Source organism: Thamnophis elegans, chromosome 1 (assembly GCF_009769535.1).
Source record: "Thamnophis elegans isolate rThaEle1 chromosome 1, rThaEle1.pri, whole genome shotgun sequence".
In the NCBI taxonomy this organism is placed as follows: domain Eukaryota; kingdom Metazoa; phylum Chordata; class Lepidosauria; order Squamata; family Colubridae; genus Thamnophis; species Thamnophis elegans.
The window spans coordinates 87,202,171-87,215,276 of NC_045541.1; the positions used below are offsets into that span (position 1 = coordinate 87,202,171).

Below are 13,106 nucleotides of genomic sequence, written 5' to 3' on the forward strand. Positions count from 1 at the left end.
TACACATACATACATACATACATACATATATATGTAATATATATATATATATATATGTATGTATGTATGTATGTATGTATAATATATATATAAATAAAGGGAGACTATATATATATATATATATGTATGTATGTATGTATGTATGTATGTATGTATGTATATATATATATAGTCTCCCTTTATTTATCAGCACAAATACAACACACACACACACACACACATATATATATATAAAATACACACACACACACACACATTTAGTGATTCACAAAAATGCCTGAACGTATTAAAGTAGCGTTGTAGACTCTGGGCTATATTCACTGTTCCTTTTTAAACAGCTAATATAGATATGTTCAGGCGAAACACTCCATTTCTCTCCCTTCTCTTTGACAAGGAGCGTGCGTGTGTGTGTAAATATTTACAGATCAGCCCCATCTATTTGAAATGAGCTCTTCATATTGCATAACATGCGAATCGTTTTCTTCTCAGGTGGCTACTGCTGAGAGGGAGAAGCGCTATTCCCTTCCCCGCTACTCGACCGCTGCCCAGCGTAGCAGAAGATCGAAGAAGGAAAAGGACCTGAGCGTCGCTTCTTCTCCCTCTTCCTCCGTCCCTCCCCCCGCGCGTCGCCCTCTTTCGCGTCGCCTTCCGCGCATGCTTCCGACGCTAAAGCTCGACAGCGCCTGCGCGGACGGCGACGGTGGTGGGGGCTGTTGGTCCGACGGCCGCTCGGGCGGGAGGCTGTGGCTGCCGTGTGAGGTGTTTTAGAGGGCTGTAGCGCTTTCCCCCGTAGCTGAAGCGGCGGCGGCGGCGCTGTCACTCGCCATCATGTCTCGGGGCTCGATTGAGATCCCCCTCCGGGATACAGACGAGGTGAGTTGGTACGGGGCGCCCCTTGGCTCGCTTTCGGTGGGTCCGTGTTTGTCTGAAGTCGCTTTGGGGAAAGGCAGGGTAATTGCACATCCCACCCGCTTCCCTTGGAAGAACTTGGAGCTGTCCTCGTGGACCTGCTGGGGAGTTGGTGCTAAGTAAATCTGCTACCACTAATATTTTGTATGCGTTGCTTGCTTATCTATCTATTTTACCTACCTTCCTATCCTATCCTATCTAATCTTACTATCTATAGATGCACAGAGCCTGTCTGGTCTCGTGGTTAAAAGTCCTGAACTGGACAATTGGGAGACTTGAGTTCTTCTTGTTTTAGGCGTCACTTGGAGCCAGTCCCTCTCTCTCAACCCAGAGATAAAAGCAATGCTCAGCCACTATTCTAGACAATATTGTCTAGAAAATTGCATAGATTGGCCCAAATAGTTACCAGAAACTGACTTAAAGGCAAAACAAACATACAAAAGTACAGGCTCATGTGTACCTATTGCCAGCAGTACTTGGCAGTTTTGATATCCCTTAACTTGTTGCTTCCTTTAACAGTTGATAAGTTTGGGGGGGGGGGATTGGAGGTATAAAAATATTTTTATAAGGCACTAAGCCATATGGATCTTGAGTCTGCTTTTATTAGTGTTAACTTTTCATTGTTTGGGTAAATACACAGAGGTCACTGCTGTTACTGTCATTTTGTCTAGCTACATGTGCGTATTTGGAGAGTGAATGCAAGATTATTTAGGAACTGTCCCAAACTCTATATTTTTTTTAAAAAAAATATATCTTTCATCTTCCTAACCAATATTGTTGAGAGCTCAGCAAATGTACATCTGTTCACTTCTTGAACAGGAGACTTGTAGACAAGACTGAGATATAAAAGCAAAAAGAACAAGGTTCCCAGAACTAGGTGTAAAAATCTATATGACCATTACATGGAACAAAAAGTAGGTTTTCAATGTCTCTTCATTGCCATTGTCTTACTGATCACCTGTAGTTTTGCAGGATATGTATTATAGCCTTGTTAACAGAATTGTTTAAACCAATTCCATATTGTAGAAGTTCCACTGAATTTGGTCATACTTTTTTAGCTTAGATTTACTGTTACTGTGCAGATTTACCTAAATGTGTATGTCTACTTGGTTTCCAGAGGAGGAAGAATTTCTTCTGCACTGGAAAGTAATCAGATTCTGTGAATGAGTCGTTAATGTAGGATGAATGCATGGAAATCTTATTTTCTGTGTGCTCCTGAGTAGAAAAGTTATCTTGAATGAGATGCTGCCAATCTGTAGAACTCCAGAAATCCCCTTTTAAATAATTTTAGTCCAGAAGGAGGCTTAACATATTGTTAGGAAATATATGTAGTGGGAATTACTTTTTTTAAAAAGTTGTTGCTTTGTGATCTTATTGTATGTGCCCTAATAACTAATAAAATATTAAATTATGAATGTTGTCATTTGATTTTTAGGTCATTGAACTTGACTTCGATCAATTACCGGAGGGGGATGAAGTTATAAGTATTTTGAAACAGGAACATACTCAGCTGCACATATGGATTGCCCTAGCGGTCAGTTGCATATCCATTTGCTCTATTTTATTTATACTGTAAGCTCATACATATTCCAAAGTAGTGATTATTTTTCATTGATAACTTTCTTTCACTTAAGATAATGTAGAAATGTATAAGTATATATTACTGTTCCCTCATCAAGATAATCTTTTGTGGAAGATTTGAATGGAATATATTTATTTTAGTAGCAACATTTTTGCAGTAAGGCCTGCACTTCTGTTTTTGTTTTTTTTAAATGAGTTTGGTGACATGTCACCATAGTGGTGAAGTCAAAGATTTTGTTTTGGTTTGCAGTGGAAAGGGAAGTTCAAGAAATAAGCTAGATATATTAAGCAATAAACTCAGTATACTTACACTATCTTTTATTTTACCTCCATCTCAAATATCAACAATTATGCCACTAAAATTGATACTTTTCCTGCAGAAATTGGTGGCATTATTTGAGGAGGCTCTTGCATTCAGAAATGGAACTGGGTTTGTGTGCAGCCCATGGATTGCCCACTCTTGTAAGAGTGAGAGATTATTCACATAATAAAACCATTACACACACACTATTTTCCATCAACAATGAAAAGGATGACATATTACAGATAGGGCCCAGAACTCTGATTTCTTGACATAATTTAATTAATATGTAGTTGCTTAACTTTATGTGCTATGCATATCTTATGAATGAGGTTTTAATAGATTGCTAAATGTATTTTCATTTACTTTTTAGCTGGAATATTACAAACAAGGCAAAACGGAAGACTTTGTGAAACTATTAGAGGCCGCTCGCATAGATGGAAACCTGGATTATAGAGACCATGAAAAAGATCAGATGACTTGCTTAGATACCTTGGCAGCCTACTATGTACAGCAGGCTCGGAAAGAAAAGAACAAAGATAACAAGAAAGAGCTTATTACCCAAGCTACACTGTTGTACACTATGGCTGATAAAATTATCATGTATGATCAGGTAATGTGAATTAATTATGAAGATACTGGTATGTTTGTTTGGCACACTGAAATAATCTCTCTTAAAAATGAGAGGTTTTCTACTATGTTTCAATTTTTTTTTAAAAAAGATAATGCAGGATTTGATTGCATTCCAATAACAAGCTACGATAAATCACATTGTTTAGTTTATTGTGTCCAGTAGTGGAGCTTTCATGGATCAGACTATGATTCAAAAGCAGTACCTTAGCCATAATCTATAACCATATTTTTATAGTTAGTTTACCCAATTTACATCAGTGTATCTAATTTACATCACTAGTCAAATTTTGACTAGTGGCTAGCTTATGGTTAAGTGACACTGCTTCTCCAATATAGATAGATAGAGGGAGGGAGAGGGGGGTGGGAGAGAGAGAGAGCCTTTAGATGCGAAACAAAATCTATAAGTTAAAGTCTCTTGCCCAGAGGTTTGCAGTGTAATTCACAAAAAGGAAGATCCATTATAAAATATCTAGGTGAAATAAAGTGATGAAAGTAAAGGGTTGCAACTCAGTGTTAGAGCATTTATTTAGCATGCAGAGATATTAGAATCTTCGGCATATCTAGCTAGTGTCCAAGTATCAATTGCTAGTAAATAGAATGAATGAAGATTTAGATAGAGATAGAAGGCCATTTCCATGCTGCGAATGAAATAAGGAGACTAGAAATAACAACCTTCTATTTAATGACAAGCCCTTCTTGCTGAAGTTAAGGCACCTAGTTTTGGCAATCTTTTCTGCCACTGTTATTTAAAAAGTTCAATGTCCCTTCATTGGACCATAGTGCATTAGACAGGGTCAATAGATAGAATTAGTGAGTCCCGACTTCAATTGTACCATTAGCTGTGGAAGTCTGAGTGATTTTGAACCAATTACTTCCGATCTATTAATGTTATACGGTTGTGTAAACAAAATATTGAAGGAGAGAGCCAAAATATTAGCATGTGGAGGAAATCTAGGGTATAAATCAAAGAAATGAACAAAGATAACTCAGAAATATATATCCATACACTATATTGGAGAAATAATAATAGAGCAGATGGATAACATTTATTCTCTGAGCTCTTCAAACATTTTTTCAGCAACAAAAATGGTTATGAGTAACGTAGAAATGCAAAGATCAGATAGAAATTGTAGATCAAGAATTTGTTGCAGATACAAACAAGCTTTTAAGAAATCTGCTAGCTGAAAAATTACATTTTCCTGGTGCAATTTGACATGCTGCTGAAAAAGGAGAAGAGGCTCCAGGAACTATATAAAGGATTTCTACCTGTTGGTCACTGGTTGTCTATCATTTGCTAGAGAAAATAAGTGGATATAAAAGGAGTAGGACAATGAAACCTTTGAAGCAATTAGGCAACACTTCAAAATAATGAATGTAGTAGCAAAGTGTGATTTTGAAAACTCTTATCACTTAGAATGGTTTGTAGTAATTTCTCCTAGAAATAAAAATTAAAGATAATTTCCTGCTTTTCTAGAATCACTTATTGGGAAGAGCCTGTTTCTGCCTTCTGGAGGGGGATAAGATGGATCAAGCAGATGCACAGTTTCATTTTGTACTCAATCAGTCTCCCAATAATATTCCAGCCCTTCTTGGTGAGTCAATCATATTTTGTCTTCATGGAAACAAGTGCAGTTTAACTGTGTTGAGCCCAGCAGTCTTAAGTGATTGTATTCTTTGGGATATACAAGAGAAATTTGGTACATAGCTTCTCATGCTGCAGGTTGCTGAAATCCAAAACAAGTCCTCTTCCTTTTTTTTTTTTTTTTGCTAGAAGTGATAATTTCTTGCTCATTTTGGACTTTGAATTTAAAGTAGGAAATAAAATGGAGCCCGGTGTCATGACTTGTAATGACTTACTTAGCTTAGCTTGTTAGTTGAAATGGATGGTTTTTCCTATAATAAAAAAAGAAGAAGCAACTGCCTCCCTCTTTAGTACTTAGTACCTGGCAGCATCACATGTAGAAAGTGGTCATGACCTGCTGAGAAACCAGTTGAAAGAATCAGAGATTCAGAGTCTTGTTTAAGATGACAAAGGTAGAGGAGAGTTCAACAACCAGTTATGGTTAATAAAAATGGAGCATTTTGAAATGCACTTGCTACACAACCAATACAAGCAGGATGTTGACAATTGGATTAGAGGGAAATGGGGACATACTCATGACTTATGGTTTTTTATACCATCTTTTCAGGGAATAACTGTATTATTAATATATTTTCTGCTAGTAAATTGTGAACTCCTGATGTCTATCATAAACTTTAGAGGTATTTATAATCTTTTACTGCTCCTTTGTAATAGGCAAAGCATGCATTTCGTTCAACAAGAAAGATTACCGAGGTGCCCTTGCCTATTATAAAAAGGCCCTGCGAACTAATCCTGGCTGCCCAGGTAAGAAGCAAAGCATGCACAGTAAAAAGGTAAAGGTTAAGGTTTCCCCTGCTCAGTTGTGCCTGACTCTAGGGGATGGTGCTGATCTCCATTTCCTAGCCAAGGGATCCAGTATTGTCTAAAGATGGTCATATGGCTCTCATGACTCTATACCAAGGTGCACAAAATGTTGTTACCTTCTCACTAAAGTGATGCCTATCTATCTGCTTGCATTTGCATGTTTCCAGCTGCTACTCTTAATGAAAAGTCAGTATTTTATGTAACAGTGGTTTGGGGTTGAGGCAGTGACCAGCCCAAGGTCATTCAGCTGATGTCCTTGACTAAGAAAGGAATAGAATCTGTGTTTCTTTGCTCCCCACCCAGCAACCACTATATATTGGCCACCTTTGGAATTTTTATCTTTTTTAGAAAATATTTCTGAATCTGCAGCCTTCCTAAATAACAGCTTTAGGTGAATAACAGAGATTGTTACCAGAATTAGGAGCTGCTCTGTGATTCAAATTTTAGCCAACACTCATGAAAATTACAGAGGTGGAGTTAAAATAACTTTGTGGGTTTTTGTTAGGGCTATGTAGTGTTTTAAATCTGATTTACCAAAGATGCCTTTGAATGTATGGGGTTATAAATGTCTGGAACACCTTAGGTCAGCTGTGCCCTTTCCTAAATTCATGCACTATCCAGAGGAAAAAATTGTGGGTGTTATAGACATGTGTTTGTGCCTATCATGTTTTTGAACCATATGTTGGAAACTAAACCAGAAGTGCTGCACCACCTCATCTTTATAGCTTAGATGAGGATTTTGGATTAGCTCATCTAATTAACAATTTTGTATTCTCTGGAGTTCACCTGACAGAACCTCACATGCAAAAATGCTGTTTATGCAGATGAACATAGGAACTCTTAAGGAAATATGCCTACTATTATGTGCAAAGTGCTTCAGAGTCATTAATATACAAGTAATAAGAGAATCTTCAGGTTAAGAAGGAAACATAAATGACAATGCCACCCTAATGTAGTGATAGTTGAATCACTGTAGTCAGCCCAACCAAGTTGTTGGGCTGACTTTGGGAAAACCTAGTTTCAAACCTTCCCCTCAACCCATGAAAGCCCATTGAGTGACTTTGGGCCTTTTGTTCTCACATAAATATTATAGAGAAAAAATGGACGTGCTGTGTAGGACACCATGGTTCCTGAAAGAAATATAATTCAACTAAATAAACATTGGAAGTGTTTACTGTTTTTGTCTCCTAGCTGAGGTTCGGCTAGGCATGGGCCATTGCTTTGTAAAGCTGAACAAGCTAGAGAAAGCTCGCCTGGCATTCAGCAGAGCACTGGAGCTCAACTCCAAATGTGTGGGGGCTTTAGTTGGATTGGCTGTTCTGGAACTAAATAACAAAGAGGTGAGTGAGTTTAACTAAAATGGTAGTATCCCAAGACCCTGTGATGCTGTAATCAGTTTTTTGAGTGACAGGAGGGCAACCATGGATATTTCACAATTTGAAATAAAAACCTGATTATTTCTTTTTTTTAATAAATGTATAGTTCCTTTGATTTTGAAGGAGCAGTTGCTGACTAAGTAATTTAAAAAAGAAGTAATGGAACCAGCAAAAGGTCTTTTGGTTTTATAAGGTTGCTTAGTATATGCTTCAGACTTGTGATATTGCGCCAGATTATCTTAGATTGGCTTTTCTCTTCTATCTGCATCACAGGAACACAGAGGAAGGAATGTACCGTGTTTCCCCAAAAATAAGACAGGATCTTATTTTCTTTTGACCCACGAAATATGGCCTTGGCCTTATTATGGAGGGGAGGCTTATTTTTGGGGATACAGGAAGCGGAAAGCATGGGACTGCATGTCCTGTCGCCCCCATTGCCTCCCCTCTCTGTTCTTTGTGCCGGCCGAGCAACTGGAAGGCACTGCTCTGACGTGTCCCGTCACCACCCTGCCTCGGGTTGTCCTTTCTTTGCGAGGGGGACAATCTGGGGAGCAAGAGATTTAGGAAGCCTGGGCTGGTGTGGGGCAGTTTCTCCAGTGAAGCATCTGATTCATCCCCAGGGGTGAGCGTTTTGCCTCCTCTGCCCCGGCTTGGAAGCTGCAAAGGAAGCCTGCCATGCCCAGCGAGTGGGGGAGAAGAGACGGCAAGAGAAGCCATGCCTCACTCCACACCTCTCACTTCTCAACACCTGCCACCCCTCTCACTAAAGAGATGGTTGGGAAGGGAAGCAGCCTGGATTCTGTTAGCATTGGGGCGGGGTGGGAGGAGTTGGGCTGCGAGATATGCATCCTACCCAAGACTTGCAGCTCCGTCATGTTTCTCGCTGTTTCGTCCAGGGAAGCACCCTGTAAAAAAAAATCTCACGAGTTCAACTTCCGTGGACAAAACAGCGAGAAACACGACGGAGCTACAAGTCTCGGGTAGGACGCATGTCTCGCAGCCCAACTCCTCCCACCCCACCCCAATGCTAACAGAATCCAGGCTGCTTCCCTTCCGCACCGTCTCTTTAGCGAGATGGGTGGCAAGTGGGGTGGGGGAGAAGTGGGAGGTGTGGAGCGAGACATGGCTCCTCTTGCTGTCACTTCTCTCCCCTCTCCCCCTCGCCGGGCATGGCAGGCTTCCTCTGCAGCTTCCAAGCCAGGACAGAGAGATGGCGAAGGGCAAAACGTTCACCTCTGGGGATGAATCAGATGATTCACTGGAGAAACGCCCCCACGCCAGCCCAGGCTTCCTAAATCTCTTGCTCCCCAGATTGTCCGCCTTGCAAAGAAAGCCCAACTCAAACGCTGCCTCCAGCCACCTCTTCATCCTGGCGAAACTACGTTTTGAAAGTTTTGCAGGTGGGGGAGGGATTTCCTGCAGTTTGTCAGCGGCGTCTCCTCACAGGGCTTCTCCCGATGTCCCAGGTGCAAAGCAACATCCTGTAAAGGAAGGCATGGAAATCCATACAACTGGGGATGTTGGAAGAAGCCTTGTGAGAAGACGCCGCTGCTGATGTGCATGAAATCTCCCCCCCCCTCCACCTTCAGATAGTCTTGTAGGCTGACCGGAGAGGTCTTCAGTGAACTTTGCTCTGTCTGTGTCCGCAGGCAGCAGCATTGGCAGCATCTCCTTGCAGGGCTCATTCTTCCTTCTTTCTGGTCTGATTCTCAAATATTTTCAAGCCAAACACTTCCAAGAGAGGGAAGTATCTCTTCTCCCTCCCTCGCCAAACTTTGCGTGTAGGCGTACTGTTTTACAAAGCTCCTTAATCCACAGCTGCTGGCTCCCTCGCTTTGTATTTTTTATACACATACTGACATACCCACCCTTCCTGGGAATGCCGTTTCCCACTCCCAAGTTTCCATTTCCAAAGAAAAAAGGGCACTGGGACGTACTGGACTTTCCCCCCTGCCCTGACTCCTGTCAGCCCCAACTTTGCTCCTGAAATCCTGCGGGCCACTTCTCTGCTTGAGCTCAGCCGAAGGGGGGGCTGAGGGTAAGGGCGAGATGAAGCTGATTGCTTCCTCTTTGCCTCCTCTCCCAAAGCAGTCTCAGGGGCAGCCACTTTTGCAGCAGGAGACTCGAGCCGGCCTTCCGAAGGGTACTGTAGCAGCAGCTATCCACAATTTTTTACCCTTATTTTGTCCCGATCCATGTGGCTCACTGGGCCACGTGGGTCAGGACGAAATAATGATAAAAAAATTGTGGATAGCTGCTGCTACAGTACCCTTCGGAAGGCCGGTGCAAGGCACGTGGGGTGCGTCACTTGGCCTCCTGCTGCTTTTGTGGCCGCAATTGATGGCAAAAGCAGCTGCCTTTGCCGGAGGCCACGGCCTGAACAGCACCCGCAAATCAGCTGTTTTTTGAATGGCAGCCGGATCGGCTCAACTGATCCAATTAAGGAGCCGAGAAGTGCTGAAGTGACCGGGGAAAGGAAGGGCTTCCTCCTGAACTTGCCACGGTACCCTTTCACTAGGGCTTATTTTCGGGGGTGGGCGTATATTTACACCCACCTCAAAAACCAGGCCTGTCCTTATTAACAGGACGTGGTATTTTCTGGGAAACACGGTAGTTGCACAGATTTTGTTACATAGTCCTGAAATAAAGCACCAAATAAAATCTGTGCAAAGCTGAGTCCATTAACCTATACATTTTGATGGTTATAAAATAATCAGATCAGGCTTGCTAACATGTATTACTCTAAGAAGCACAGCTACAGAAAGAAATGGCATCCATGTTCATGTTAATTGGTTTATTTTTAAAACAATCCCAGCAAAAGCCATTACCTACTAACATGGTTTAACGTGATGAAGATGATTTGCACTGCACTTAATCTTGGACGTATGCACTCCTCTGCCCACTATCACAGCCGTGAAAAGATAAAACATTTCCCATTTGAATCATGTACTGCTGCTCATGGCTCTGAAGGCGAATTTTTCACATGGTAGAATTTTCTTATTTTTTAGAAAAAGCTGTTATTCTTCCAATTGATATACCATTATCAGTCTAACCTCATTCATCTTCAGGGCACATTTGTGAAACAAACTATTTTTTCTGCTGGGACTGGCACCCATCCACGTGGCCAGTTAAGGTTGTGACCAGAATTCTGAAATCAATTTTTAAAACAGCCCTTGAATTTTTAAAGACAATAATTAAGAAGTTAAAATGCATTTTCATATGAATAAAAACTATCAATATTCCTTTCAGGCGGATTCTATCAAAAATGGTGTCCAGTTACTCTCTAGAGCTTACACAATTGATCCTAGTAACCCTATGGTATTAAATCACTTGGCAAATCACTTCTTCTTTAAAAAGGTAAGACAAGAAGAGTGTGTTTTGAGATGTGCTGCTAGCTGAAATTTTTTAAGCTGTTTCATAATGTTAGATTAATTCAGAATTGCCTGAAATCATTCTTATTTTTCATCATTCCAATTGTGAAATGGAGTTGCATTTTGCTTTTTATATCTTGTGGAAGTGAGGACATGTTAATGCAAATGATGAAGGTCATAAAAACAAGTTTCTTTAGTCTCTGTCTGTGGTATTCATCTGGAAAATATAAGCTATAAGTATATATTTCACAATGATGTGAAATTTGCAGACTGGCTGCAGGAGGTTCATTAATGTTTGTGTGTGCGTGAGAGGAAGGAGGAAAGGATAGATACACACACATGAATCGACTTTCAAACATTGGCTGAATTTGTACATTACACCAACCCAAACTTCAAGTTGGGACATTTGTAAACAATTTTTATGATGGTCACACTTTAAGGGTTAAGGATTGTATAGGCAGCAATATCTTCAGGAAATTATGAATTATTGCATTTGTAACAAATGGTCAATCTAAGATTTCTAAGAACTTGAATTTTAGTCTATACCTCAGACCATGGGTTTCCAATCTTTTGGCTTGCCTGTGTGCCACATTGAGTGAAGAGGAATTGCCTTAGATCTCATATAAAATATGTAATTAATGTATATGAATAACAAATTTCCTTTCTTTTTATATTTTATTATAACTTGTGGAGTGGCATTACTATACTGTGGGTTGGACACACCTGCCTTGGAATATACTATATTATACTGAACAATACTATAAAAATAATATGATAATCTTATTGTCTTTATACAGGATTATGGTAAGGTCCAACATTTGGCACTTCATGCTTTTCACAATACAGAAGTGGAAGCAATGCAGGCAGAGAGTTGCTACCAGCTGGCCAGGTCTTTTCATGTTCAGGTATATTATGCCTTACATTTCTCTCTCTCTGTTTTGCAATCTTATTTTCCTAAGAGTTTTCCAAGCTTTAATGCCTTTGTTCCTTATGTTGTTCCTTTCATTAGGAAGATTATGATCAAGCTTTCCAATATTATTACCAAGCCACACAGTTTGCCTCTTCATCTTTTGTACTGCCATTTTTTGGACTGGGTCAAATGTACATTTACCGAGGAGACAAAGAAAATGCCTCACAGTGCTTTGAAAAAGTTTTGAAAGCCTACCCTAACAATTATGAGACCATGAAAATTCTTGGATCTCTCTACGCTGCTTCAGAAGATCAAGACAAACGAGATATTGCAAAGGTACAGTAGGCCTCAAGAGATAAGAGCAAAATTATAATTCATCACTCTTTTAATTTAAGGTGAAATCTCAAACTCAGTGACAGTTATTTTTGAGAAATGCATGTACAATTGATATTTAATTAGTATTGCCTATAGATCTGGTATATATTAGGAGGGATTTTCCTGTCATGCTTAAATTTAGAGATATTTGGAACTTGTTTTTACACTACTTGTAAAAGTGATTATTTATAGAATGCTGAATTTTAGAGACTGCATACAGTCCTTAAGTTAGGTCTATTCATTCAACAACTGTTTAAAGCTACAACAGCCTCAGAAAACTATTTACTCTGTGGCACTTTTCAGGGAAATTCTAAATCAATTATACAAAGTAATAAGTTGCTTTTTTTAATAGGGTCATTTAAAGAAGGTGACAGAACAGTATCCAGATGATGTAGAAGCTTGGATTGAGCTAGCACAAATCCTTGAGCAGACAGATATACAGGTATATAAAAGGTGGGTAAAGTAGACTTGTTTCATGCTGAACCATTACACATTACACTAAATCCTTCCACTGTCTTTAAATGTATAGGGTGCTCTTTCAGCCTATGGCACAGCAACACGAATACTTCAAGAAAAAGTACAAGCTGATGTTCCCCCAGAAATTTTAAATAATGTGGGTGCTCTCCACTTCAGACTTGGAAACTTAGGAGAAGCAAAGGTATGAATCTCAACTCCCCAACCACAGTTACTGTTTGTATATGCCATATATTTATAACTTAGATGTGCGGGTGAAGATGTATGTGCATATGTGTATGTATAATGTATGTGCACACATGTATAAATACACACTTTTTTCCTCCTTATACTTGCATTTAGAAATATTTTTTGGCATCCCTGGATAGAGCTAAAGCAGAAGCGGAACATGATGAACATTACTACAATGCAATTTCCGTGACAACATCATACAACTTAGCCAGATTATATGAAGCAATGTGTGAATTTCACGAAGCCGAGAAACTGTACAAAAACATCCTAAGGGAACATCCAAATTATGTTGATTGTAAGAAACCTTGTTTCAATCCTTAAACTGAAAATAGCTGCAAGTTGTATTTTTCAAATTGTTGTAAATTAGGATCTCTCACAGATCTGTGCATTAGGTTGTTATTAGAAATAATTTATGCAATAATTTCTCTTTGATTCATATATTATTGGGTAGGGGTAGGATCTCACTGCCTTGAAGGAAATGATGGTACAAAGCCACTGC

At 39.8% G+C, this 13,106-nt stretch overlaps 1 protein-coding gene across 1 annotated transcript in view; it reads left to right on the plus strand.

Moving 5' to 3' along the window:
* Window positions 1-678: 678 nt before the first annotated feature.
* Window positions 679-13,106, plus strand: part of CTR9 (CTR9 homolog, Paf1/RNA polymerase II complex component) — a 29,563-nt gene continuing 17,135 nt past the window's right edge. The window contains exons 1-12 of the mRNA XM_032223321.1: window positions 679-873; window positions 2,345-2,443; window positions 3,165-3,404; window positions 4,899-5,016; window positions 5,721-5,810; window positions 7,062-7,210; window positions 10,496-10,603; window positions 11,415-11,522; window positions 11,627-11,863; window positions 12,255-12,344; window positions 12,432-12,560; window positions 12,719-12,902. Of these exons, the coding sequence (XP_032079212.1) occupies window positions 829-873; window positions 2,345-2,443; window positions 3,165-3,404; window positions 4,899-5,016; window positions 5,721-5,810; window positions 7,062-7,210; window positions 10,496-10,603; window positions 11,415-11,522; window positions 11,627-11,863; window positions 12,255-12,344; window positions 12,432-12,560; window positions 12,719-12,902 (1,597 nt within the window). The 5' untranslated portion in view covers window positions 679-828. The remainder of the gene's footprint in view (window positions 874-2,344; window positions 2,444-3,164; window positions 3,405-4,898; window positions 5,017-5,720; window positions 5,811-7,061; window positions 7,211-10,495; window positions 10,604-11,414; window positions 11,523-11,626; window positions 11,864-12,254; window positions 12,345-12,431; window positions 12,561-12,718; window positions 12,903-13,106) is intronic.